Source organism: Trichogramma pretiosum, unplaced genomic scaffold, assembly GCF_000599845.2.
Source record: "Trichogramma pretiosum strain Unisexual culture from Peru unplaced genomic scaffold, Tpre_2.0 scaffold124, whole genome shotgun sequence".
NCBI lineage: Eukaryota > Metazoa > Arthropoda > Insecta > Hymenoptera > Trichogrammatidae > Trichogramma > Trichogramma pretiosum.
Genome location: NW_019640803.1, coordinates 191,564 through 216,002, shown reverse-complemented (window position 1 = coordinate 216,002; position 24,439 = coordinate 191,564). Strand labels below are relative to the sequence as shown.

The window sequence follows — 24,439 nt, the reverse complement described above, 5'->3', positions numbered from 1 at the left end:
TTAAAAAGCGCTACCGCAGCGTATTACAGCCCCGGTAACACTCGTTGTCATAACTTTTCTTATTTCACTCGATTTCCTAGGGGGAATGTACTCTCGGCTTGGCGATTTCGCTGGTATATACCAAAGCGTGTAATATAGAGCCTTTTAGCAGAGATAGGGGGAAAAAAAAGAAAGAAACAGAGATACGGACCTTTAAAAATGATTTCGATCTTCTTATTAGAAGTTACCAGCGCTGCAATTGCAGTATTTACTTTTTTCACCTTGTAGCAGTAAACTTTTTTTTTCACCCGCAGCTTACTCGCCGTATAATCGAACGTGACACGCAATCTAATCGATGAAAATTCGCCAATTTTTTTCTTCGCTTCTTTTTTTGTGTGTGTATATCTCGTGTGTAGAGCATCATTTCGAAAACGGGACGATCAATTGTTTGCATTCATTGTCGATTGTGATGAAGATGAAGACTGAGAAACTTATTTATTCGATTAGTATTAAAGCAATTTTTTTATTTTTCTGATTTTTTATGTTATTTTCTAAAAATATTTTTTTGTGGTTTACAAGTGATCTCAATTACCGAATCTCGAAGTTTGCTCTTTCTGGTCTAACTTTGTCGAAATGTCCTTAATACACACTTTTTTCAGCCATGAATTTCTAAAATATGTTATCTTAGACCACTGAAAATGTGTGATGTACACTAGGAGCGATGTACATTTATGAATTGATATGATGTATGTAATTTATTGGTACCAAGCGTTTATCTGGTAATTGTGTCGTTAAATCGTTGGATACGCGGTATACTTTGCATTGGATAAGTTGAATTTTTACTAATTACATAGTTTTTTGTCGACCATTTCATTCTTTTCCTGTGCAGAAGTCAGTTTACGCAATGCAGTTGCGACTTTAAGAATGATTCTGTAATGAGTAATTAAATTAATAATTGAGTAATAAGAGTAATAGTTAGTACTGATATACCAATTAGAAGATGGTTACTTATGAAATACAGTTTATATTTTTCTCAAAGTGAGAAATTTAGGTAGAAAATTCGTCAAATTACAACAAAATTAATAACAATTTGAAATACTTTATTATTCAATGAAGAATTGATAGATATTTATTCGAATAACATTCTAAAATTATGCGTTGCAAATTCATATTTTTACAAGAGACTTTAATGCGTTCGAAATCTTCTCTTAGGGATTTCTTCGATTATGTACAGTACTCCATTTACTTGAAGGTGATGCTTTTGTCGAAATGAATTTTAAGTTTATTTACATGATTCGTGACAAACCTTATACTCGAATGGTTTGATTTGATTATGGTATTACATTTATGTGAGCATTGAGGTTACTTTTGTATCCAAATGACTCCTGACAAAACTGATAATCGAAGGATTTGATTTGATTGTGTACAGCATTCACGTGAATTTTCAGTTTACCTTTTTGTCCAAATGATTCGTGACAAACCTTATACTCGAATGGTTTGATTTGATTATGGTATTACATTTATGTGAGCATTGAGGTTACTTTTGTATCCAAATGACTCCTGACAAAACTGATAATCGAAGGATTTGATTTGATTGTGTACAGCATTCACGTGAATTTTCAGTTTACCTTTTTGTCCAAATGATTTGTGACAAACCTCACACTCGGAAAGTGTACTCCGATCATGTACTGTACTCATGTGCCTTTCAAGTTTACTTTTTTGTCCAAATGATTTACGGCAAATGTCACACGATCGAACGATTTGATTTGATTATGTACTATATTTATGTGTTTATTGAGGTCTCCTTTGTATCCATATGATTTGTGACAAATCTCACATGCAAAGGCTTTACAACGGTTATGTACTATATTAACGTGACGTTTGAGGTCACTTTTTTGTCCAAATGATTTGTGACAAATATCACATTCAAAGGGTTTGATACGATCATGTACTGTATTTATATGTAGTTTGAGATGATCCTTGCGACCGAATGAACTATGACAAGTCCTACATTCGAAGGCTTTGATGCGATCATGCACAGTATTAATGTGCCTTTTGAGGTTGTCTCGGTTTCCGAATGATTTGAGACAAATCTCACACTCAAAAGGTTTTTTACATTCATGTACTGCGTTTATGTGTTTATTGAGATTACCGTTGCCTGAAAATGATTTGTGACAAAACTGACACTCGACGGTTTTGCTGCGATCGTGTACTACTTTTATGTGTTTTTTGAGGTACTCCCGGTATCGAAATGATTTTTGACAAATGACACATTCGAAAGGTTTTATACGAATATGAACTGCATTCGTGTGAGATTCGAGAATAACCTCTTGTTCAAATGATTTATGACAAATCTCACATTTCAAAAGTTTGCTACGATCTTGTATTTTATCAGCATAATTTTTAAGTTTGTTTTGGCATCTTAATAAATCGCCGTGAGTTTTACTCTTATATGTTTCTCTTCTTTCATGTTTCGTATCCATTAAAATTAACGAATCTGTATTATTCAAGCAATTGATGTCAATTTGGTTTTTTATTTTCACAATTGATGGATAACTTTGATCTTCAGTTTGGCAGATGGTTGTCGATAATGACTTTGCTTCAATTTTAACATCTTTGCACTCGAAATCAATAAATATACTTTCATTCAAATAATTTGTTCGGTTTTGGTTTTCTATTTTTACGACGGGTTGACAATTTTGATGCTCAGATTTGAAGATTACTGTCGATAGCGATGTCGGTACCACTTTAACATTTTTGCACTCAAAATCTACGGTTTTTTTTTCATCTGTATTTTCCTGGATCTTCATATCCTGATACGTGTGACTGGCCTAAAATTAAAATCGTGTAATAGTTTTTGATAGTAAAAAAACATAAAGTAATTTAAATTATTGAGCTCACTGTATATGTGAATGTTTCAAAGTTTTTGTCTTCGCTAGAGTTCACCAAATCGAAATTATAATCGTCATCTGCACTCGGCAAAATACCAATCGGCTCATTTTTCACCCTAGAAAATAATGAAGTTGGATGAAGCGATCGCCAAATAGTTATAACGTCATGAACAAAAAAAGTTATACCTATTTATGTCCATTCTGCTTTTTTTTATCATTAGATTAATTAGATGAAATTACTGGGAGTTTTTGCGATCAGCACTGAGAAAATATTTGAGGTTAAACTCCTCGAGTAGCCAACACTGTATTGTAATTTAACTTCAGATAGGATACCTATACTCTCCTGATGATGTTATTTGTAAACACTTGCTTACTAAAGGCCAATTTAGCTCTAGCGACTGAACTACTGGTATATTAGTGAGTAGATCCCGTGATTGGGATGTCTCTCTGGCGATGTTTCCCCTTCTACCATCGACAAGCCATACGCACTAATTTGCTGCGAAACGTAAGAAACACTCGAGTATCCCTAAAAATACGCAGCAATTGTAATGAAAATTGTTAGATATATTTCATAATTGTACGTTTAGTTTGAGAATTGTAACCGTCAACGAGAGTTTCGCGCGTAAATTTACGTATATATAAGTTCGCGCGCGACACGATTGTTATTGTCCGTCGATCGGTCGCGATAGCGACAGCCTCGCACTGCGTAACGAGCGAGTCGGATTGTAGTCTTTGTTTTTATTCGTTTAATTTTAACTATAATTACCAATAAAGACGTTCATTGTTTTTAACTGTACGATTGACGCAAGAGATCATTTATTTAAATTCCTACATTCTACCCTTCTCGGCGACTGACTAAACTACTATTTTAACAAAATGTCGTTCATCCAGACGCACAATTTGGATACACATACATGCGATATGTATGCGGAAAAATATTTAAGCAAATAAAGAAAGTATTATAGAATCACATCACTTCAGAAAACAATGATATTATATGTGTGATACTTAAAATGAAGTTCAAGAAGTCGTTGGAGAGTCAGTTAGTGAAATAACTACTGAATAGATATTTTAATAAATCATATGATTTGCATTAATTACGTTTTAAAAGGTTACAATCAAAACACGATTCAATGTTTGACAATGAAAACAACTTATTATATTCATTAAATTTAATTACAATTACAGATTATAAATTAAAAAAAATGCCCCACTCAGCCTTGAATAACTCGAGTTATTTCTATTGGCAACCATTAAATGTCAAAATGTAATCAAGTTCCGTGCGGACTTTTATTTATTACAAAAAAAACTCTTAGAGCTTTTACAAACTATCAACTAATACCAATTACATTTTTATAAAAAGTTTTTTATCGTTGTAAGAGGAAATGTCGTTCTATTTTAATTTTTTGAAATTTTGGGTCACGATTGTTATTTGATATTATGTAATTATTCACCATTAGGAGTTGATAGTTTCTTACGTTTCATTCTTTTTCAGCAAAAGTTCACCCTTTCACAAAATACATCAAAACTTTACTGAAAAAGTTATTTTGTATTTCACCAGATATAGTTATTTCAAAAATTGTAACAAAAAAAACGTTTTTTTTTCGATTTAGCTAGCATATGGCGTTTCAGTTTAACTCATACTTAGCAGAAATAGAAAAGAGGATTGGTACAATTGATCATTTTTGATCATTTCATCAGGTCCGTGTTCTATTTTACGAGTATTTAAAAAATGACAATAAAAATAATCTCATTTTCGGGAGGAAGCTTTTGCGTCCACCGTGGCTCGAAAACTGACGATCTGCAATTTGAAACGCGTAATTTTACGTTTACTCCAGCGACGCGCATCATTATGGCACCGCACACTCGTAGCCGCGCTCGCATAGATACTTCCGCATTGCATCGCTGCTGGCAGGAATTATTATTCCTCGTATATTATATCTACGAGGGATATGTGTACGTACAAGAGCGCGCAGCGCGAGATCGACGAAACGAAGCGCCCCCCGCGCGGAACTTGGAAAAGGTGGTAAATTTTGCGCGCCATATATACATGCACTCGATCGCTCGAAAAAGTATTAAAAAAAAATATGTATATAATATAACGCGCGGCTTTTATACAGCGCGCGACACTCGATAATATTGCGCGTTTATATTATATATGTAGGGTATGGGGCGCGCAGCGCGGCTAAGCTGCATCGGAGGAGCAACGCGAGCTCGGAAACTACAAGCGAGCTCCGCGTTATACACATACACACATACACGTACATGCAAAGCTGCGAAGCGGAGGAGAAAAGCCAGAAGGGAATTGGCGAAAAAAAAAAGGGAATATAAAAAGGATATAGAGTCTCGAGGTATGGTGTAATCGCGCTCTGCCCTCGGTGTGTCGTCGTCGTAGTCTGTTGCCGGACGACACGAAGGCTATATAGTGGCCCCGCGTGCAGGTTGATAGTACATCTCGCGCTCGCGCTGCAAGCCACAACTCCGACCCTTAATGATCAACGCAGCTCACACTTGGCCATATATACATGCATATACTGTGTGCGCTACCGTATAGTTACTACACACACACGTATACAGGCATAAAAGGGCCTGAAAGAGCGCTACCGCCGTGCACTTGCTTGTGTGTGCGCAGCTGTGCAGTCGCTTCACTGCACTGTACTACCATATATATACTACATTGGAACGAGCTCAGAGGCCTTTGTCGTCGTTTTCAGGGCTATCGAAGGCTACGTATATGTATACTTACGCTATACACTCTTTATGGCGATCTTCGGGCGCGCGAAAAAGGAAAGTGAGAAAAATGCACCGGCTGTGCTACATGAGTAACAGCAGCAGCGCCAGCAGCTCAACCGATGCGGATCGATGCGGCAGAGAGAGAGAGACACACACACACATGTGCACACACACACGGAGTCGAGAAACTGCACGTAATTCTTGGAATATAATGCTTAATGTTTTGTGTGTGTGTAGGTGCAATAGAGAGCCGAGAGTGCAGTGCACCCCTTTGCGGACGTAGCAGCTCAGTGGCATTGTTATATGTGCACCCGCGCAGCACTAACACAAGATATACCTACGTATCTCTCGCAGTATAGGTATTTCTCAATTCTCGAACTCGCGACGAGGAAAGAGAGAGAGAGAGAGAGAGAGAGGAGTTAAGGTGGACGGCGGGGGAAGAAGAGGGTCGAAATACCTATAAGCGCAGGCAATATGCTAATTCCGATCGGTAAAAAATCGGTTGCGCGAGCGTTAACTCGATAGATAACTCGCGCGGAACGATGAGAGTCGTGCGCACACGTGGGTATTATATAGCTACAAAAAGCCGATCGCTACGTTTACGATAGGGATGTATAAGTATATATATTTAAGCTTAAGTATATATTTATTCAATGGCAGCTCGCTTATGTATCGGTATGTATGTATACATTGCTTCGAGCTAAGCTGCTGCTGCTGCTGCTGCCGAGTTAATGAAATCGTGCCCATTGATAAAATGTGTATACAATAGATATGAATGAAAATACGATATTGCATTCTCGAAAGCGTACGTATATAGATTCGATCGATTTTTTCAGGAACAGCGCTGCCTTTTTTTGAATCTGAGTGTTTGGCTACTGACGCCTGAGTATAGTCAGTACAATGATTGTTTTCATATATTAGTAGCTTGAACTTTGTTTTGCCACTTACGAGTACCGAATGCGCCATCTAGATAGAGGATCGAAACTATAATTGGTTTTACTTTGTGATTAAATCAAACTAATATTTAGTTACTTCTATGAAATTTAAAAATCTTAAAATTCAATATTAAAAACTAGATGTAAATAATCGTTCTCTTACATCGAATTTTTTGACTTAAATTAAAAAGCGATAAACCCGAAAGTGAAGCATTTCAAAATGTCTCCCGATTGAAAATGGAAATACGCTGGAAACGTGTATTAATTATTACATTATAGATAGAGTAGAGCGAGCATATCGCGTACCTGAATATAATATTATAAAAGGTGTAACATCCAAGTCTCGAGGTGTCCCTGCGCGCACGGCATTACACAGGACATACGTCGCAGCCTCGCAACTACTTCTATTACTATACTCTACTACCCGTACTACAGCCACAAATAATGCGTACTGTAAGCGACGAGGAGGAGGATTAATCCTTCAAGTTATTATACAACTGCTTAATAATGAGGGTGTGCAAGTGTGTGAGTGTGTGTGTGTGTGTGTGTGTGCAGGGGCTCGCACTCGAGTCGCATTACAGCTGTGCACGTTTGAGGTATGCGCGAGCGCATCGTATCGCATTACAGCACCTATTACCCACACATACACACACATAAGGCATTAAGCTCGATCATCTAAGCCATAATACGTGCCGTAAGGATCTCCGCGATGAGAGGTCGCGCGAAATCTCGCCACCTCCTTCTCCTCGGCCTCGCGCGTCATTAAATTAATATGCGAATCGAAGGATCGACACGCCGATCCACACACGAAATTATACACACGTACGTAACGTATATAGGTGCGACAGTGCGGCAGCTCCTAATACATCTAAGCGCTTACATCGCTTTATTGGATTCGTATACGTACGTATAATAACGCACGAATACGCTCGAGTAGATGCGTTGTATTTGTAGCCGGCTGCCGCACACGCGTCCATATAGATTGTTACACGGACGGACATGTGCATGCGTGGCGCGCGCGCGCATATATAGCGGGCCGATTTAATGGAGCGTGAAACGATATATCGGCTTTCTCTCTCTCTCTCTCTCTTTTGCTCTCTCAACCGTACCATAATATGCATGATATTATGCCCGCACGTACGTACTGTGTACGCGCTCGACATCGGGATTGTTGCAAGCTCTCTCGAGTCTAGGGATACATATTGCGCAGCAGCTACAGCCGTATACGGAAATCGTCCATCGTGTATATCCGATTGTGATGCGCGTGTAGCGGCTATATATGCTACTATAGTTCTCCGCGTGCACCGCGCACTGTACTCCGCTGCATAAGTCGATTACGGAGCCGTACGCGCCATTATGTATGTATGCATCGTGCGTGAGCTTATGAGCGCGCGCGTGCGGTTATTTTTCGGAGCACGAGAGAGAGAGAGAGAGAGAGAGAGAACGAGAGAGCAATCGACTATTTTTAATAATCGCCGCAGATGAAAAACCAAAGATTATTTCGAACGAATCCGATCGATGAATATTGCATATGCGCGTGTGCAGCTATGGTGGTGGTGGTGGTGTCGGGCACGTCGAAATTGAAATCGTGACTCTCGTATTTTCGCGCGTGGGTACTTGTAAACGACGATGATGAGAGCAAAATTTTTACACTCCACGTCCATTACGCTTCGAACGGTGTAATGTATACACAGGCTCGCGATGTTCAAGGCTGAAAGAACGGACGTACGCGGGGGTGAAGGCTTTTCTAATGCCTTTGTACCAGAAAGTTTTGCTACACTTCGCGTAACGGTAATCTCGCGCGTAATGATGAAAAGGTGCGCCCCGAGTTCTGCAATTGAATAAGTAACGTTCTCGTTACGAGAGCTTTGGTAATTTTTGGCGTAAAATTTACGGTGAATTTACTCTCAAAAGCTTTTCTGCGCGCATCGAAATGAAATAGAAAGACAGCTCTGAAGTGGAGGAATTTTTTATTTTTTCCCATTACGATCGTTTCTCGTTACGAGAAATTTCGTTCGTACTTTTTTGTCCGCTGTCATTCTACCGATGACATTGGCACGTTTTAATTCGCGTCAAATATGAGAAACGATCGTTATCGCATTATAAATATCACTGATATAAACTCTCGTCTCGTCGATAATGCATGAACGACGCCAAGTTACTTGTAAACTTACACATCTATTACGTTACGTTGCTCATCGCATAATTTCATTGTAAACTCCATCAAAGTGTAATAAATCGGCTCAGCGGTGTGCGATGCAGCCGCCGCCGCCGCCGCCGCCGGATCGTCGTCATTATCCATTGGATTATAAACTTTGAGCCTCTCGAGGTGATAAGACGCCTGCACGACGCTGATCGCGCACTTGTGTGCACGATGTATGCGTGTGTGTATGTTTACATTACACAGCTACATCTTGTAATATTTCAGTTCTGTATGCGTTGTTATAATGCTGAGTATAAAGCTCATTGTTCGTTTAACTTCTCGCTTTTTTTTGTATCATGGGTATCAGAAAAACTTAATTGACAATCATTTTGAAAATTTAAGAATGCATTTTTAAATTCCAAGAAAAGACTGATTACGATTATGACCTCGATTTTTTAGTTGTTCGTCGGCATATCTTATGCAATCAGCTAAAATTAACGGTAATTTCAGTAATTTTTCAGGAATATTTTTTTGATAATATGATATAATTCATAACAAGATTTTTTACTCGAGGGACATTTTTCGTTATTTACTCTTTACTTCACTTTTTACGTAATTCTAAAAAATTATTTTAAATTATTTCTATCGTTGTACGTAATATTAATCATCGAGATAGACATTTTGTAAAAAATAAAATAAAATTCTTTGTTAAAAACATGCGATATATACAAAATGAGTTTGGTGAGCACTTTCTATATATAAGCATCGGTGGTTCAATGGTAGAATGCTCGCCTGCCACGCGGGCGATCCGGGTTCGATTCCCGGCCGATGCATACCTCTTTTTTGTTGTCGTATCGATTGAAAGTATAAATTTGCGTTACATCGATGCATATACTTTTTTTTCAATGATACAATATTTAATTATGTCATTTAACACAGGTGCCCTTATTTTAATCATGGCAATGTGGCAATAAAGAGGTTGGTTTGGATGATAAATTTATGTTTTAGTTTCTTATTCAATAAAAAAGGTGATATACAGTCTATATCGGTTATCAAATCAACGTATGCTTATATTTGTACATTCATTTACTCGTTTCGCGTCTTTCATTCACTGGATCGAATGTTTCATTCACTCGCAAAGCACGTTTTTTTCATTTTCATGAACTTTTATAAATGAAAAACTCAATTGAAAATTCCATTGAGGCATCCTTAACCTTTGCGACCTTCATGGACTGTCGCTTGGTGAATAAGAAAAGTCTGTTTAAGTCCAAATTTCTTCTCACATTTATCGCATGTGAAATCTTTTCGACCCTCGTATATTGTCTTTTCATGGATGAGCAAATTCGATCTTTTACCGAATTTCCTCTCGCAATAGTCGCATGCATAATCTTTGCGGCCTTCGTGGACTGTCCTGTGGTGCTTTAACAAATCCGAATTTCGTCCGAATTTTCTTCCGCACTCGTCACATGCGAAATCTTTCCGACCGTCATGCACTACCTTTTGGTGTCTGAGCAAATTCGGTTTTCGTCCAAATTTCTTCTCGCACTTGTCGCATGCGTAATCTTTGCGACCTTCATGGACTGTCGCTTGGCGAATAAGCAAAGTCTGCTTAAGTCCAAATTGCTTCTCACATTTGTCGCACGCGTAATCTTTGCGACCTTCGTGAACTGTTTTTTGATGTTTTCTCAAGTTGCTTTGATCCCCAAATTTTTTCTCGCAATAGTTGCATGCATAATCTTTATGACCCTCGTAAAATGTTTTTTGATTTTTTCTTAAATTGCCCTGTTCCCCAAATTTTTTCTCATTTTTGTCGCATGGAAAATCTTTGCGTCCTTCGTGGACTGCCTGCACATGTATGAGCAAACTTTTTTCCAAATTTTTTTTCCAAGTTTATTTCCAAATCTTTTAGCGCACTTTTCACATAAGTAATCTTTGAAAGCGTCGTGGAATATTTTTTTATGTTTTAGTAAAATTGATTTATTTTCAAATTTCTTCTCGCAATTGTTGCAGGTGAAATCCTTGCGATCCTTATGTACTAATTTTTGGTGGGCCATTAAACTCGAATTTTTCACAAATTTCTTGTTACACTGGTCGCATGCAAAATCTTTGCAACCCTTGTGTTCTGATATTTGGTGTCTACTCGAATGACTTCGGAACTCAAATTTCTTTTTGCACTTGTCACATGAGTAATTTTTTTGCTCATTGTGGATTGTGTCTCGGTGTATTATTAAGCTTGATTCTAGTGTAAATGCCTCCTGGCAAATATCACAAACGTATTGTATGTCGCTTGATACAACAATATCCTGTTTACTTAATTTATTTTCCAAGTCAACTTCCTCGGATTTTTTCTCACTTTTATCTATTTCGGTGCAGAAAATAAACGTTGGATCCTTGTATTTAGAATCACAGAAGTTGAATGAGCAAAATTTATCTTTCGATATTGTGTCTTGATTTTCAAACTAATTTGATTTTACTATAAACATGATTAGTGCTCGAGATACAATGTGAAAATCATTTATTAACATATTGTTTACAATTAACTTACCGAATTATTCGTTAATTATAATATATTGTTCTTAAAATATTTGAACGAGTTTAAAAACTTTATTCAAATAAAAAAAATTCAAACATAGCGACGATTTCCTGATACTGACGAGATCCGTGATTATCAGCGAAAGTTTCTCTTTTTATTTCGTAATTTTTCTTGCGAGTTGCACAGCGAAAATTCAGAGTCCCGGTACATTATTCTCATTTGTTTTTCAAAAAGTACGCCGTACGAGCCATGCAAGGATCAAAACTCGACACAGGTTAAGAGTTCAAATGATTATTGAATCGACGATTATTACCCGGAGTTGCTGTGAAAATTCGACCCGGCATAAGACAGTTATTCATTCATTTCCGCGCATCGACGAATGTTCGGCAAAATAATGTCTTCGTCAATCGCGAGCAACAATCAAGGTTTCGGTAAGATTTTTAAAACTAAAAACGTCCAGAAACGACCGGTCAAACATCGATTAATTCACAATTTCAGGCCCGAAGCTGAGCCCCGATCCATCGTGGACGGGTCCTCTGAACGTTAAGCGGTCAACGACCAACGTAATTCCGCTGATTATCTTTATACTATGTTTCATATGCTGGATCGTTGTGCCCCTGTCCAGTAAGCCAACAAAAAAAACAAGCTGCCCTACCATTGCCTTGTAAAATATGTCCTTACGAAAATTTTCCGCGCAGTTCTCTCGGTGAAGGTGCTCGAACTCGAATTCCAAGACATATTCTTTCTCGGACAGTTGAGTGACGCAATGATTTCATACGCCGTTATCGCATAAATCTTCGTACAAATGAAAATTTGCAGATTGTTCGTTCTGGGCATGCTGGTGTTCTCCGCTCTCTTGTCGACGCTCTACATCTGCCTGATGAGGATCGCGCCCATGAAGGTGATTTACGCGTCGATCGGATTGTTCTTCGTGTCGCTCGCGTTCGGTATCGGCTTGTACGTCTACAAGTGTGCCGTTCAAGGATATTGGAAGTGGGATCACTGGATGCCCTTGGTCCTGCTCTGCTTATTTCTTCTTGTACCGGTATGGGCATTGACCTCGTATGCGATCAACAGATACAAGCTGGCCAGCCAAATCATACCGGAATTCGCAAAGTAAACGAGAATCATTTGCCAATTTCCACCTTATAGTATTATATTCGTCCTCGTACACTTTTCCGCGCTAGAGTCGCGCTGTTCTTCCCGTCGCTCTACCTCTACGCGATACTGATCTTCGCGCTCTGCTGCTGCGCATGGATCGGAGCTTACGCTGCTGTCCTGTCTACCACTGTGTTTGCGCAATGCTTAACCTGTTTGTGGGTGACGCGGATTTATGTAATTTGGTTCTGTTGCACCTTGATCGCTTCCTTCAACGTGACCGTGGCCGGGGCCTACGCCACCTGGTACTGGACGACGGACAAGCGCCAAGTGCCCTACTTCACGGTCGGGCGCTTCATCTGGATCGCTTTGAGGCAAGCAGCAATTCGAATCGATCGCGCCGAGTATCCATCTATGCAAAATTGAAATTAACTCCTATTCGCAGATATCACCTGGGATCGGCGGCGATCGGCGGTGTTGTCCTACCGGTCTGCTACCCCATCCGATTCTGCAGTGGCGCACGGGTCGCAGCGCTGGGCGACTACTTGGCGTTCGAGCAGATGGCGCTTCACGGACGGCCCCTCCTCGAGTCCGCCAGAATGGCCCACAATCTCTGGCACAGAAATTACGAGCGAAGCGAGATTATAGCCCTGGTCGGTGCACCCCCTTTCCCATAAATCTTATGCACGGGTCAGTTTCAGAATTTTTTAAATAAACATGCGGACGAGGTTCACGGATTTTTCTGAAATTTTGGTATGTTATAGTACATCATAAAAGGGTCCCAAAACCAACATTTCATACCCCCTCCTACCGACACCCCCGCTGTAAACGTCTATTTTCTATTGATATTTATTCTGAAGCCCTGAAGTAATTAAAAAATCTAAAAAAAATTCATGAAGGTACTTTCCAACAATCCAAACAAACTTCAGTTTTTCAGATTTTTAGAACCCGAAGGTTCCAGTAAAAAATTTTAAAATATTTGTTTTCAATTCATTGTCAAATTGTAATAAATCTTGACCCTATCATTTTTTCGATTGAAGCCTCCTAGCTAATTTTGAAGACATTCATCATATTTACATTTTTTTCAGGAGGCTTCAATAGAAAAAATGAAAGGGTCAAGATTTATTAAAATTCGAAAAGGAATTCAAAGAATGTTTTAAAATTTTGTTGCTGCAACCTTCAGGTTCCCGGAACCTTTTTTGCTAAAAATAGCGTTTTTTGGCTCTAGACGATATCGCCTATAATTAAAAAGTCTGAACATTTTTAGATTATGTATTTTGATGACGAAAAAAGGAAAAAATAATTTTTCCAGATTTTTTGAGGCTCCTTAGCGCCTTAGCAAAATCATTTTAGTGAAAAAAGCGGGTTTTCAGCTCTAGGCTTCGGCTGCATGAATGAAAAATTCTGAGAAAATTCAAGGAATCGGTTTTTGGTGTCAGAATAAAGGAAAAAATGTTCCAGTCTGGTATATCGAACCATTTCACCGAAAATAAAACAAATGTAATTTTCAATGATTTTTTCTGAAGACCTGAAGCACTCAAAAAATCGGAAAAAATTCAAGATTGTTTGGATTGTTGAAAAGTATTTTTGTGAATTTTTTTAGATTCTTTAATTACTTCAAGACTTCAGAATAAATATAAATAAAAAATATACGTTTATAGGGGGGGGGGGTCTAAATAAAAAAGTATGAACCTGACCCATATATAGCGGCTGTACCGCGATATATTTCAACGATTTGCTCCTTTCCACAGAACGTCAAGCTGTCGACGCATATCATCTGGCAGTCGGTCTGGTTCACCTCTCCTTTGCTAGTACACACAGGTGTACTGTTGGCCCTATCGTGGGACAAAATGTCCTATGAATTTTATACAATTCCTTTTATGCTCAACTTACTGTTGGTAATCATTATGTTCAAACTGATTAACATTGCGCGTGACACCGTCTTGTTGTGCGTGCTCGAGGATCACGAAGTCAACGGCAAAAACGCTCGCAACATGTCGGATAAGCTGAAGCAGCTAATTTTCGAGACAGAATGGAAATGATTGAATTTCATCCTGCGATAGTGGCCCAACTTTACTCAAGATCTGACTCCAAATTTTTTCAGATTTATTTCGGACGAAATATCGAGTTCTAGAGCCAAAAATCATACTTTATGTTGTTTGAGTCGAAGTTTCGAATGAAAAAATTCGAAAAAGTTGTCTTTATATTATTTGAACAATTCTAAACCTTTTTGTTCTTTGCATATTTTTTTCCAAGACCTTCCTTTTCGAGCTAGAAGATCGAAAAGATTAAAAACTAGTTCTATGATATTTTAATCGTTCTTGAAATGCCGTTAACATCTTTTCAGTCACAAATTTGGTCTTGATTACGAATAGAATGTGTAGACGGGGATATGGCCCGTCGCAAGGATTCCTCGTGGAGGGAGGCAAATTTACCGCGAACAATTGAGGGGTGCATCCGAGTACATTGATTTTAAAAAGTGGCTGCTTGTCGTTTTCGATCTCAATAATTTTTGAATTTCTATAAAATTGTCAAATTTTCCACGAATGTATATCCGATTCGCAATTCTGCTGTGTGAGTCAAGCTTTTGCCTTCTTTTCATACCTCGAGGAACCAAAATAGATTAGTTCGAGTTCAGTATCAAAGTCCATTCCGTACTTCGATAATGTTCGAAAATTCAAAAAAACATAAGCGCAATTTTTTTATGAAACGATATCATCGTTCGCAGCCGTAGCATAAGTCGTACACATCGTATACTACTATAGACATAGAGACGCGCGTCGATGGGCTCGTCCGCTCGATTTTTTAATTGTAACAAGCACATGGTCGTCGTCGTCGTCGTCGCGAGTCACTGCACTGTTCTCGAATCGTCGCGACGCGTAACCCAATGCAAAAATAATAAATCAACCAGACGATCGTCGCGAGACAGCTCATCTCGGCGCGCAGCTCCAGCAGCAGCAGCAGCAGCGGGTAAATTACGCATACGCGTAAGAAACGATCGCGACGATCGGCAATTTATATGTGCGTGTCGTAGTCGTTGATCGAGCACGTCCCGCTCGCGACGATCCCCACGCGATTACGTCTCATTAACTCGTGCGCGCGTGTGTTTGTGATTTGCGACAGCAGCAGCTCGCTAATCAGCTGTGAGTCGCTCGCGCAGCTATATATTACGTTATATATACTCGCGTCTTATCACAGTGGCGCGTGCGCCTCAGGAATCTAAATATTATAAATGTAATGCCATTCGTACATATATGTTATATTTTATAATTGTAAAACTGTCTCGCGGGTTCATTTCATACAATAATGCGATTTATAAGAATACCGATGCACGACGCGCCTGCGATATGTATAATGTGTACTCCGGTGTATCTCGTTGCTCGAGTGTTTGCATGCCGATCGCGCGCAGTGCGAGTTCAACTTACTGCTGTATCATCGTCATGTTTATATCATTGTATATCTGTGGCGGAAAGGGCTAACGAGATAACTCCCTTTTTTTCGAAATCGAGTTTATGACGTGAATTACCAATATGTTATGTCTACTTTAAGGTACTAGTGTCACAAAAGCTGAACAGAGCACCTATCGTTCAATATAACACCGTGCCTAACGAGATTAGTCCTTTTTCGCTGCAAACGATTCCCGGCCGAGAGAAGTCCACCTGTGCGAGCTCCAAAATGCGATTAAGAGTCTAGATTGATTTGAAAATGGAAGAGAATGATATTCCAACATACAAATGGCTCTCACACTCTTCGAATTTTGTGAATTTCACTATACGGTTGGTACATTTGATACGCGAGGGGCCAAACGAGAGAAGTCCACCTGTGCGAGCTCCAAAATGCGATTAAGAGTCTAGATTGATTTGAAAATGATATTCCAACATACAAATGGCTCTCACTCTCACACTTGGTACATTTGACACGCGAGGGGCCATTTTCGCGATTTTCAGTGTGGCCTTTTTTCGTTGCAAGATTTGAGATATGACACCAGTATAACGTTCTAATGAGCTATTTTATCAATGTAAAATCATTACATGAGGTTTTGATCACAAACTAAGCGAAATTATCGATATTGAAAAAAGTGTGACCGCTAAAAGTGGACTTATCTGCTAAGCGGGGAAAGGCCTAACGAGATAAGTCCATATTTTTTGCTCCGTATCATCATTATGATGCGTCTTTCAATTTCACAAGTACATAGTTCAAAAGATACCTCATAATAGGTAAAAATATCATAGGTACAGATCTTTAGTCGTCCACGTCTAGCTAGGCCTTCGTGCGCAACTTAAAACGCGTTTTTCTCGAAAACACGAAAAATGGAGTTATCTCGTTAGGCCTTTCCACCACAGATATATAGCTATATGTATTTCAGCAAATGCGTATTTATTCTCTTCTCTACCACTTTTTTTAAGAAGTCCTAAAATCCATAAAAAAAAGCGTTAGATTTGGGCTTCTTGAATTAAGAGATAGATCGTCCCAAAAATTCTGAAATAATTCAAGCAGATTCTTTGAGAAATTTTAAAACTTTTGATCGTTGCATTTCTTCGTTTAAGTACTTCTATATCAATATAGAAATAACAAAGATTTTTTTATAATGTGAAATATCATCTAAAAAATGGGCCCTGAGGCCCATTGGATCAAACTAAGCATAGGGAGCTTCAGTATTGGGTACCAGGAGACCGCAAAAAAATTTTGGAGCAAATCCATGACCCGGACCTGAAAAGCTCTCCTTGTTAGTTGTAGTTCTTTGCGAAAATCTCTGGCAGGTTAGAATTTTAAACTGATTCAAATATTGTAAGGATAATGTTTATAAACAGATAAATCAGTACCTTAATTGTAAACAATATAATTATCAACGATTTCGAAATCGTCCCTACAACACTGATCATGGTTATAGTAATAACAAATCAGTTTAAATTTTGTATTCCCCGATGAAACAATCCATAATATTGAAAAATCAATTTTACTCATTTAATATCCGCGGCATTAAATAGAAAGATAGGTCATTCAATCAAGGCATCAAAATGGATAAAAATGAAAAGAAATTCGAGGAAGTTTTTTCTCAAGATAATTCAAGTGAACTCGACGTTGTTGTTTCAGACGACAAAAAATTTGTTTGTGATATTTGTCAGGAGGCATTTACACTAGAATCAAGCTTGATAACCCACCGAGATACAATTCACAATGAACAAAAAAATTACTCGTGCAACAAGTGCGAAAAGAAATTTAAGTTTCGAAGTCATTTGAGTAGGCATCAAATATCAGCGCATGAAGGCCGTGAAGATTTTCCATGTGACAGATGTGAGAAGAAATTTGTGAAAAAATCAAGTTTAATGTCGCACCAAAAATTAGTCCACAAAGATCGTGAGGATTTTAAATGCAACAAGTGCGAGAAGAAATTTGAAAATAAATCGACTTTACTCAAGCACAAAAAAATATTTCACGAAGTTTTCAAAGATTACTTATGTGAAAAGTGCGCCAAGAGATTCGCTAATAAACAGACTTTGCTCTTGCACATAAAAAGAGTACACAACGGTCATAAATATAACGAATGCGACAAATGCGAAAAGAAATTTGTAAAAAAATCCCATTTGCTCTTTCATCTGAAGACTGTACATGAACGTCGAAAAGATGTCACCTTAAAATTCTCCAAAAATTACTTATGTAACCATTGCGGCAAAGAATTTGCAAATAAACATAGTTTGCTCATTCACGCCAAAACAGTTCATAAGGGTTTCGGATGTGAAAAGTGTGAAGAGAAATTCAGAAAAGCATCGGATTTACTCTCACATCGAAAGACAGTACACAAAATCTTTAAAATTTATTCATGTAATTATTGCGATAAGAAATTCAAAAGTAAACAGGGTTTGTACTTACACACAACAATAATCCATGAGGGTCGAAAAGATTATCCATGTGAACAATGCGAAAAAAAATTCGGACAAAAATCTAATTTGTTTTACCACGTACGGACAATACACCAAGGTCGGCAAGATTTTGCATGTGACAAATGCGAAAAGAAATTTGGACAAAAATCTAATTTGCTCTCCCACATAAAGACAGTACACGAAGGTTTCAAGGATTACGCATGTGACACGTGCGAGATGAAATTTGGTCATAAATTTTCTTTGATCAGGCACCAAAACGCAGTACACGAAGGTCGGAAAGATTTCGCATGTGAGAGGTGTGAAAAAAAATTTGGACGAAAACATCATTTAGTTGTCCATCAAAAGACATTTCATGAAAATCTCAAAAATTACCCGTGCCACAATTGCGAGAAGATATATGGACGAAAATCGGACTTGATCAGGCACAAGAAGACAGTGCACGAAGATCGCAGAGATTTTGTATGTGATAAATGCGAGAAGAAATTTGGAGAAAAATCGAAATTATTTAAGCACAAAAAAATAATCCATGAGGGTCGCAAAAATCATGCATGCGACAAATGCGAAAAGAAATTCGGAGATAAATCGCATTTGCTCTTGCACCAAATGGTGGTACACCAATGCTCCAAAAATTTTGCATGTGACAATTGTGAGAAGAAATTCTCGCTAAAAAAGGGTTTGCTCTCTCACCAAAAGACAGTCCATGAGGGTCGCAGAGATTACGCATGTGACCATTGCGAGCATAAATATTCACAAAAATGGAGTTTACGTGTGCACCAAAAAACGATACACGAATGTCGTAAAGATTTCACTTGCGACAAGTGTGAACAGAAATTTACGCAAAAGAAGAATTTGCTCCGCCATCAAAAGACAGTTCACGAAGGTCGGAAAGATTTCGCCTGCGACAAGTGCGAAAAGAAATTTGGACACAAACCGCATTTGCTTACCCACCGAAAAACAGTTCACGAAGGTCGCAGAGATTTTTCATGTGATAAGTGCGAGAAAAAATTTGGACATAAATCGAATTTGTTAAAGCATCAAATGACTATCCACGAAGATCATTAAAATTTTGCGCATGAAAAATACGAGGAAAAATTCAGTGATCAAAGACATTTAATTAAATACCAATAAGCTGTTCAAGAAGGTCGCAAAAATTGCAAGCGCGAATCACGTCGACGAGAATCATGTCGTCTGTAAATTTTAATGGACAGTGAAAAGCAGTTCATAAAACTCACAGACGCCAGTAATCGAAAAATTATCAAAGTTCGTTTAGATTAAGTACGTGACAACTACGAAAAGATTTTTGCAAACGAACGCAGTATGTTTTTTCGCATTTTATTTGTTCAGAAGGGTTGATTTGTTCAACGTTTTTGCATGTGAAAGAGTGAGAATTTGTACAAAATAAGAATCAATTTTACCGTTAATAAATAAATATTTATTTACGAAAATTTTGAAGATTTTCAGTTACAATAAGATTCAATATATTGATTTTTGAAATATTTTAAATCAAGTTTGTTGACTCAATTTTACAAGGTTTTTTCAGTATTCTTTCTTTTTTCGAGGGAACCTAAATTATTTCCAACCTACTTTCAACTTTTTTTTTTTTTTTTTTTTTATTAAAAAGAGAACGGCCAAAAAAGTGAAGCCGTGTAAAACGACCTCTGATTGGTTGACACTGACGATGACGCCCGACGCGATCCGACTCTATACGAGCGCCTGCGCTGCTATCAACAGACGCGCATTTGAAACTTACTATTTGTGAATCGTCAACTAACCTCAAAACACAAATAAAAAAATTGACACGCGTGGAGCGCGATTTAAACGTCTAGTGTTGTAATAACAATGTAGCTGAAGCTACCAGCAGAACGATCCGTAGGTAATTCAGGTTCCCTGCAATGAAACGCAGTGCATGACGAATTCCTCAAGATCTATACAGACCATTCTAAATGGCTTAGAAGGGTTCTCTAACGAGTAACTAAGATGAGCAGTGACCCACAGAAATGATCGCAACCCTGTCATAAAATTTAAGAGGGGTAAAAAAAAATACGTATTTTCGACTGATAAAAATTTATAAATCATTCTCAGCAAAATATCGACTTTTTATTACTCAAAGTGATTCAAAGACAACTGAAAGTAGATAAAACCCAGATCGACCCCAAAAAACAATTACAGCCCTATCTAAAAATATTAGGGGAGGTCAAATCACAACTTTCCTAGATTTAAATTTTTTTCAAAGTGTTCTCGGGGATAATTCCTCTTTTTTTTATTGGGAAATGTTCCTTATGCTGTAAGAAGTAACTGAGTCAAGCGGCAACGCGCGGAAACAATTACAACCCCTTAAAAAAAATTAGATAGGGTAGCGAAATGACGACTTTCCTAGATTTCAAGTTTTTTCAAAGTGATCTCGGGGAAAATTCCTCGTTTTTATTATTGGGAAATGTTTCTTACCCTATTAGAAGTAACTGAGTCGAGTGGCAACGCGCGGAAACAATTACAACCCTATCTAAAAATATTAGGCGTGGTGAAATGGCGATTTTCATAGATTTCATGTTTTTTCTAAGTGATCTCAGGGAAAATTCCTCGTTTTTATTATTGGGAAACGTTTCTTACTCTATAAGAAGTAACTGAGTCGAGTGGCAACGCGCGGAAACAATTACAACCCCTTAAAAAAAATTAAATAGGGTGGTGAAATCACAACTTTCTTAGATTTAAATTTTTTTCAAAGTGTTCTCGGGGATAATTCCTCTTTTTTTTTTTATTGGGAAATGTTCCTTATACTGTAAGAAGTGACTAAGTCGAGCGGCAACGCGCGGAAACAATTACATCCCTATCTAAAAATATTAGGGGTGGCGAAATAACGAATTTCGAAGATTTTAAGTTTTTTCAAAGTGATTTCGGGAATAAATCTCCTTTTTTTATCGCAGGGAAAATTTTTTTACACTGCAGTAAGTAAATGAGTCGAGCGGCAACGCGCGGCAGTTATTTCATATTTTTCTAAGAATATTCAAGGTATGGCGAAATATGGAATTTCTCAAATTTTAAGTTTTTTAGACTGATCTCGGGAGTATTTTCCTTTTTTTTTGCTTGGAAATTTTTCTAGGCTTGTAAGGAGTAAATGAAAATGAAAATTCATCAATTTTTTTGAAATATTGTTTAAATGGAATATGTACTTTTAATGAATCATACAGTTTTATTCGTTTTTAATTTCAAAACTTAATTAATTTTGGTTTTTTCCTACAAAAATATCATGTTATCTAACATATTTTTAAACTTACAATATTCATAAAGGTATTTATTTGCACAATGTTATTTTTATTTTGTTTCACAAGCAATATTTTGGAAAAAATTCTATTTCTCATTGTGATTATTTTTAGATTTTTACAGACGATATCACTTTATTACAATAGAAAACATTCCGTGCTTTTTAATTTATTAACTTAATTTAAGTTGTCTACAAAGAAATACTTTTTATAGTGTTTTTTGGTTCCTTTAGAATTCATCATTTTACTGTTTTCCTTCGCCCATACATTTCATTAGTACATGTGAATCACAACATTTATATTTTGTACTTTTATTAGTCTTTCATAAATCTTATCGCTCATATTCATTAAGTCTGTAGCACCTTTTGATTACTTAGATCCTAGACAATATACTTTATTTATTTAATCACAATGAAATAAACTTCTCAGACTTAAGGAGTTAAAATTTTACTATTGACACATTGTTTATTACACAGATTTTTGTGCAAATAACGCACATGTGTTGATATAATGCATTTCTTTGTATGTATAAAAACCAATAAATCTTGACTTGTTTTATTTTTGTATCATTCTAATTATTTAACTTATATGGACAAATTTATTTTTCTTCAATAAAAATCAGTTGGTATTTTTTCAGTTAACAAAAGCGCTACAGCAATTTATTTGCTGAAAATGAGGACACTATTATCAAAAATAATGGAATATTACAGAAATTATACTATGGTCTATTGTCGATAAACTCAACTATCGCTATTTTTTTAATAATATTTGTCAGTATTTTTTTAGTCTAAATTGGTAGGCTTAGTACCTAATTATGAAGTTAATAAATTATTTTGCTTAATCATCATTTTATATTATATTTTCGAAGACTACGGATATGGAGAAAGCGATCTTTTAATAACATGTATAAATTATACAATTTATTTTTAAGGGTTTCTGAATCGAAGGTAATAATAATAATTTTCATTTATTTACGCTGCTTTGTATAGTCTATCTATGGAATAGCGTCCTGTTTTTTGGCGTATTCATAAAACCTTATATCAAAAAATAAAAAAATCGGAATAAAGCTTCTAAAGTGTGGAAACGCATGGATTTTGAACAATAATTTATGTTACTGAAAATGAAGTTTTAGGTGTTACTTGATCGCCCAGCTCAGTAAGTCAGACAAAGTTACATTTTTTTTTCTACGATAATAGTTAATAGGAACAATCATGAAACTTTATTATTAATTAATGAACTATTTCTACAACAACGGTTCTTATTACAACAAATGATATTTTGTCTTGATTGAGTCGTGATTACTAAAAGAAAAACTTGTTATCTTAATCGATAATTAAAGCCTCTTAATAAAAATAACATCTTTAACATAATTCTTGATAGTTCTCAAGGAAAGAATTTCATGATACTAATTTTTTCCAATATCGAGGTTATTACACATTTTATTTATTAATTTTTTTCTTACTTTTTTATTATCGCTATTTGTACATTTTTGTCTACTTATTAAATACGTCAAGGATATATTTTTGGCATTCGAAATAGTCTATCATCAAAAATTGAAATTTTTTGATTTACAATCTGTGATTATATGGTCGAAAATCTAATAAAGGGAGAGATGCGCACAATTCAAGCGTCGAATTAAATTTAAATGGAATTTCAGTCGATATTTCGAAGTTATAAGTAACATGTTCTTCGTTTTCTTTTTTATTATCTTCGTCGATTTCACTTACATTTACCTTATTTTTTCTAGATTTCCTGTCTGTTTTGGCTTTATATAGAAAACTTGCAATAGCTTTACGAATATTATTCATATCTGTTTCCCCAAACGCTGTAATTGAAGAGCTTGCTATCGTGAGAGCCCATGCACAAACGTACACTCCACAATTGTCATCAACTTGTTTAGGAATATCTATTGCACTGTAATATGTCCATACTTTTTCAGAATTTTTTTTCTGCTGTCTTTTAGGAGTACAATAGTTCATAAACCAATGAACATGTCTCAACAGAGTTTCGGAGGGACTGTAGTGAAGTGAGTCTAAATACATCATGATATTTTGATCTAAACTGACCACTAATAAAGCCCAGTGATTCCCTGTACTGACAGGGATCAACCAAAGATTTTTATGCGTAATTTTTTGCTTTTGTCCCCATTTTTTGAATCCATTACTTATAGAATTATGTTGAAGAATATCATAGCAAAATAATGTATCAAATACACATAAATTTACTTTTGACTTTAACGCTATCTCAGGTGGCAAACTCATAAAGGCGTTAATAATGGCATCGTTTAGCCATTGATCGGTACAAGTGTATGGCGCAAGCCTGGCGAAACTCTCAGAGTTAACTTCAATGCCATTGATATTATTACAAATGTTCGGAAAATTTGCAGGATACGTATTATAAATTGAAATCAGATTTTCCATAGTCAATTCCATGTTTTCATATTTACTATTCATATCAACTATTTCTAATTTCAATTTTTTTTCAGTTGTCGGGACACTTTCTTCATCTAAATCATTGTAGTTCGATTTAAATTCCAATTGATTTGAATCATCTACTGATAAACACATACTTTTCTTACTTCTTTTATTATTGCTCTCTAATTTTATTTGTTCACGCACATTTTTTTTAAATTCTTTATAAGTTTTCATTATTTGGTTTTGCATAGTATTAATCATAACATCGTCACTTAGATTGGTTGCATTATTCACTGCAAGTTCTTCTTCCATTGCCTGATTTTCATCACTATTCATTTTTGTATTAACCAAAGGTATCGCACTGTCCTCTGTATTCAAATTTTTTTCCGGTACATTTTTGTTTTGTGTAAATACCGATTTCCCGTACTTCCACTTACTCCTTTTCTTTTCCAAAATTCAACTGACTCCTTTAACTGTTTTTTTAATTTATTTTTCTTTTGTCTTGTCGTTGTTAAAGGAAATTCACGCTCTTTTATTTTGCCACGAATTATTGGTTCGTTGTGCTGGATGAAAC

The 24,439-nt window shown here is 36.7% G+C and overlaps 3 protein-coding genes and 1 non-coding gene across 4 annotated transcripts; 2 read left to right on the top strand and 2 right to left on the bottom strand.

Moving 5' to 3' along the window:
- Positions 1-1,310: 1,310 nt before the first annotated feature.
- LOC106651789 (zinc finger protein 582-like) lies at positions 1,311-3,243 on the bottom strand. The gene is made up of 4 exons (XM_014370456.1): positions 3,057-3,243; positions 2,881-2,986; positions 2,078-2,810; positions 1,311-1,432 (listed from the first exon to the last, which is right to left on the bottom strand). The coding sequence occupies exons 1-4, from the start codon at positions 3,086-3,088 to the stop codon at positions 1,311-1,313; spliced, it is 993 nt and encodes a 330-aa protein (XP_014225942.1). The 5' UTR covers positions 3,089-3,243.
- A 6,200-nt stretch (positions 3,244-9,443) lies between these two features.
- Positions 9,444-9,514, top strand: Trnag-gcc. Its single transcript has one exon. It is a non-coding gene; the product is annotated as a tRNA-Gly (tRNA).
- A 2,094-nt stretch (positions 9,515-11,608) lies between these two features.
- LOC106651788 (choline transporter-like protein 2) lies at positions 11,609-14,354 on the top strand. The gene is made up of 7 exons (XM_014370454.2): positions 11,609-11,645; positions 11,713-11,838; positions 11,913-11,967; positions 12,034-12,330; positions 12,402-12,686; positions 12,758-12,965; positions 14,064-14,354. Exons 1-7 carry the CDS (start codon positions 11,609-11,611, stop codon positions 14,352-14,354), a joined length of 1,299 nt encoding a protein of 432 aa, XP_014225940.2.
- Positions 14,355-20,072: 5,718 nt separating this feature from the next.
- Positions 20,073-24,201, bottom strand: LOC111693815 (sentrin-specific protease 2-like). Its single transcript, XM_023459602.1, has 3 exons — positions 24,138-24,201; positions 23,247-24,047; positions 20,073-20,203 (listed from the first exon to the last, which is right to left on the bottom strand). The coding sequence occupies exons 1-3, from the start codon at positions 24,199-24,201 to the stop codon at positions 20,073-20,075; spliced, it is 996 nt and encodes a 331-aa protein (XP_023315370.1).
- Positions 24,202-24,439: the final 238 nt, after the last annotated feature.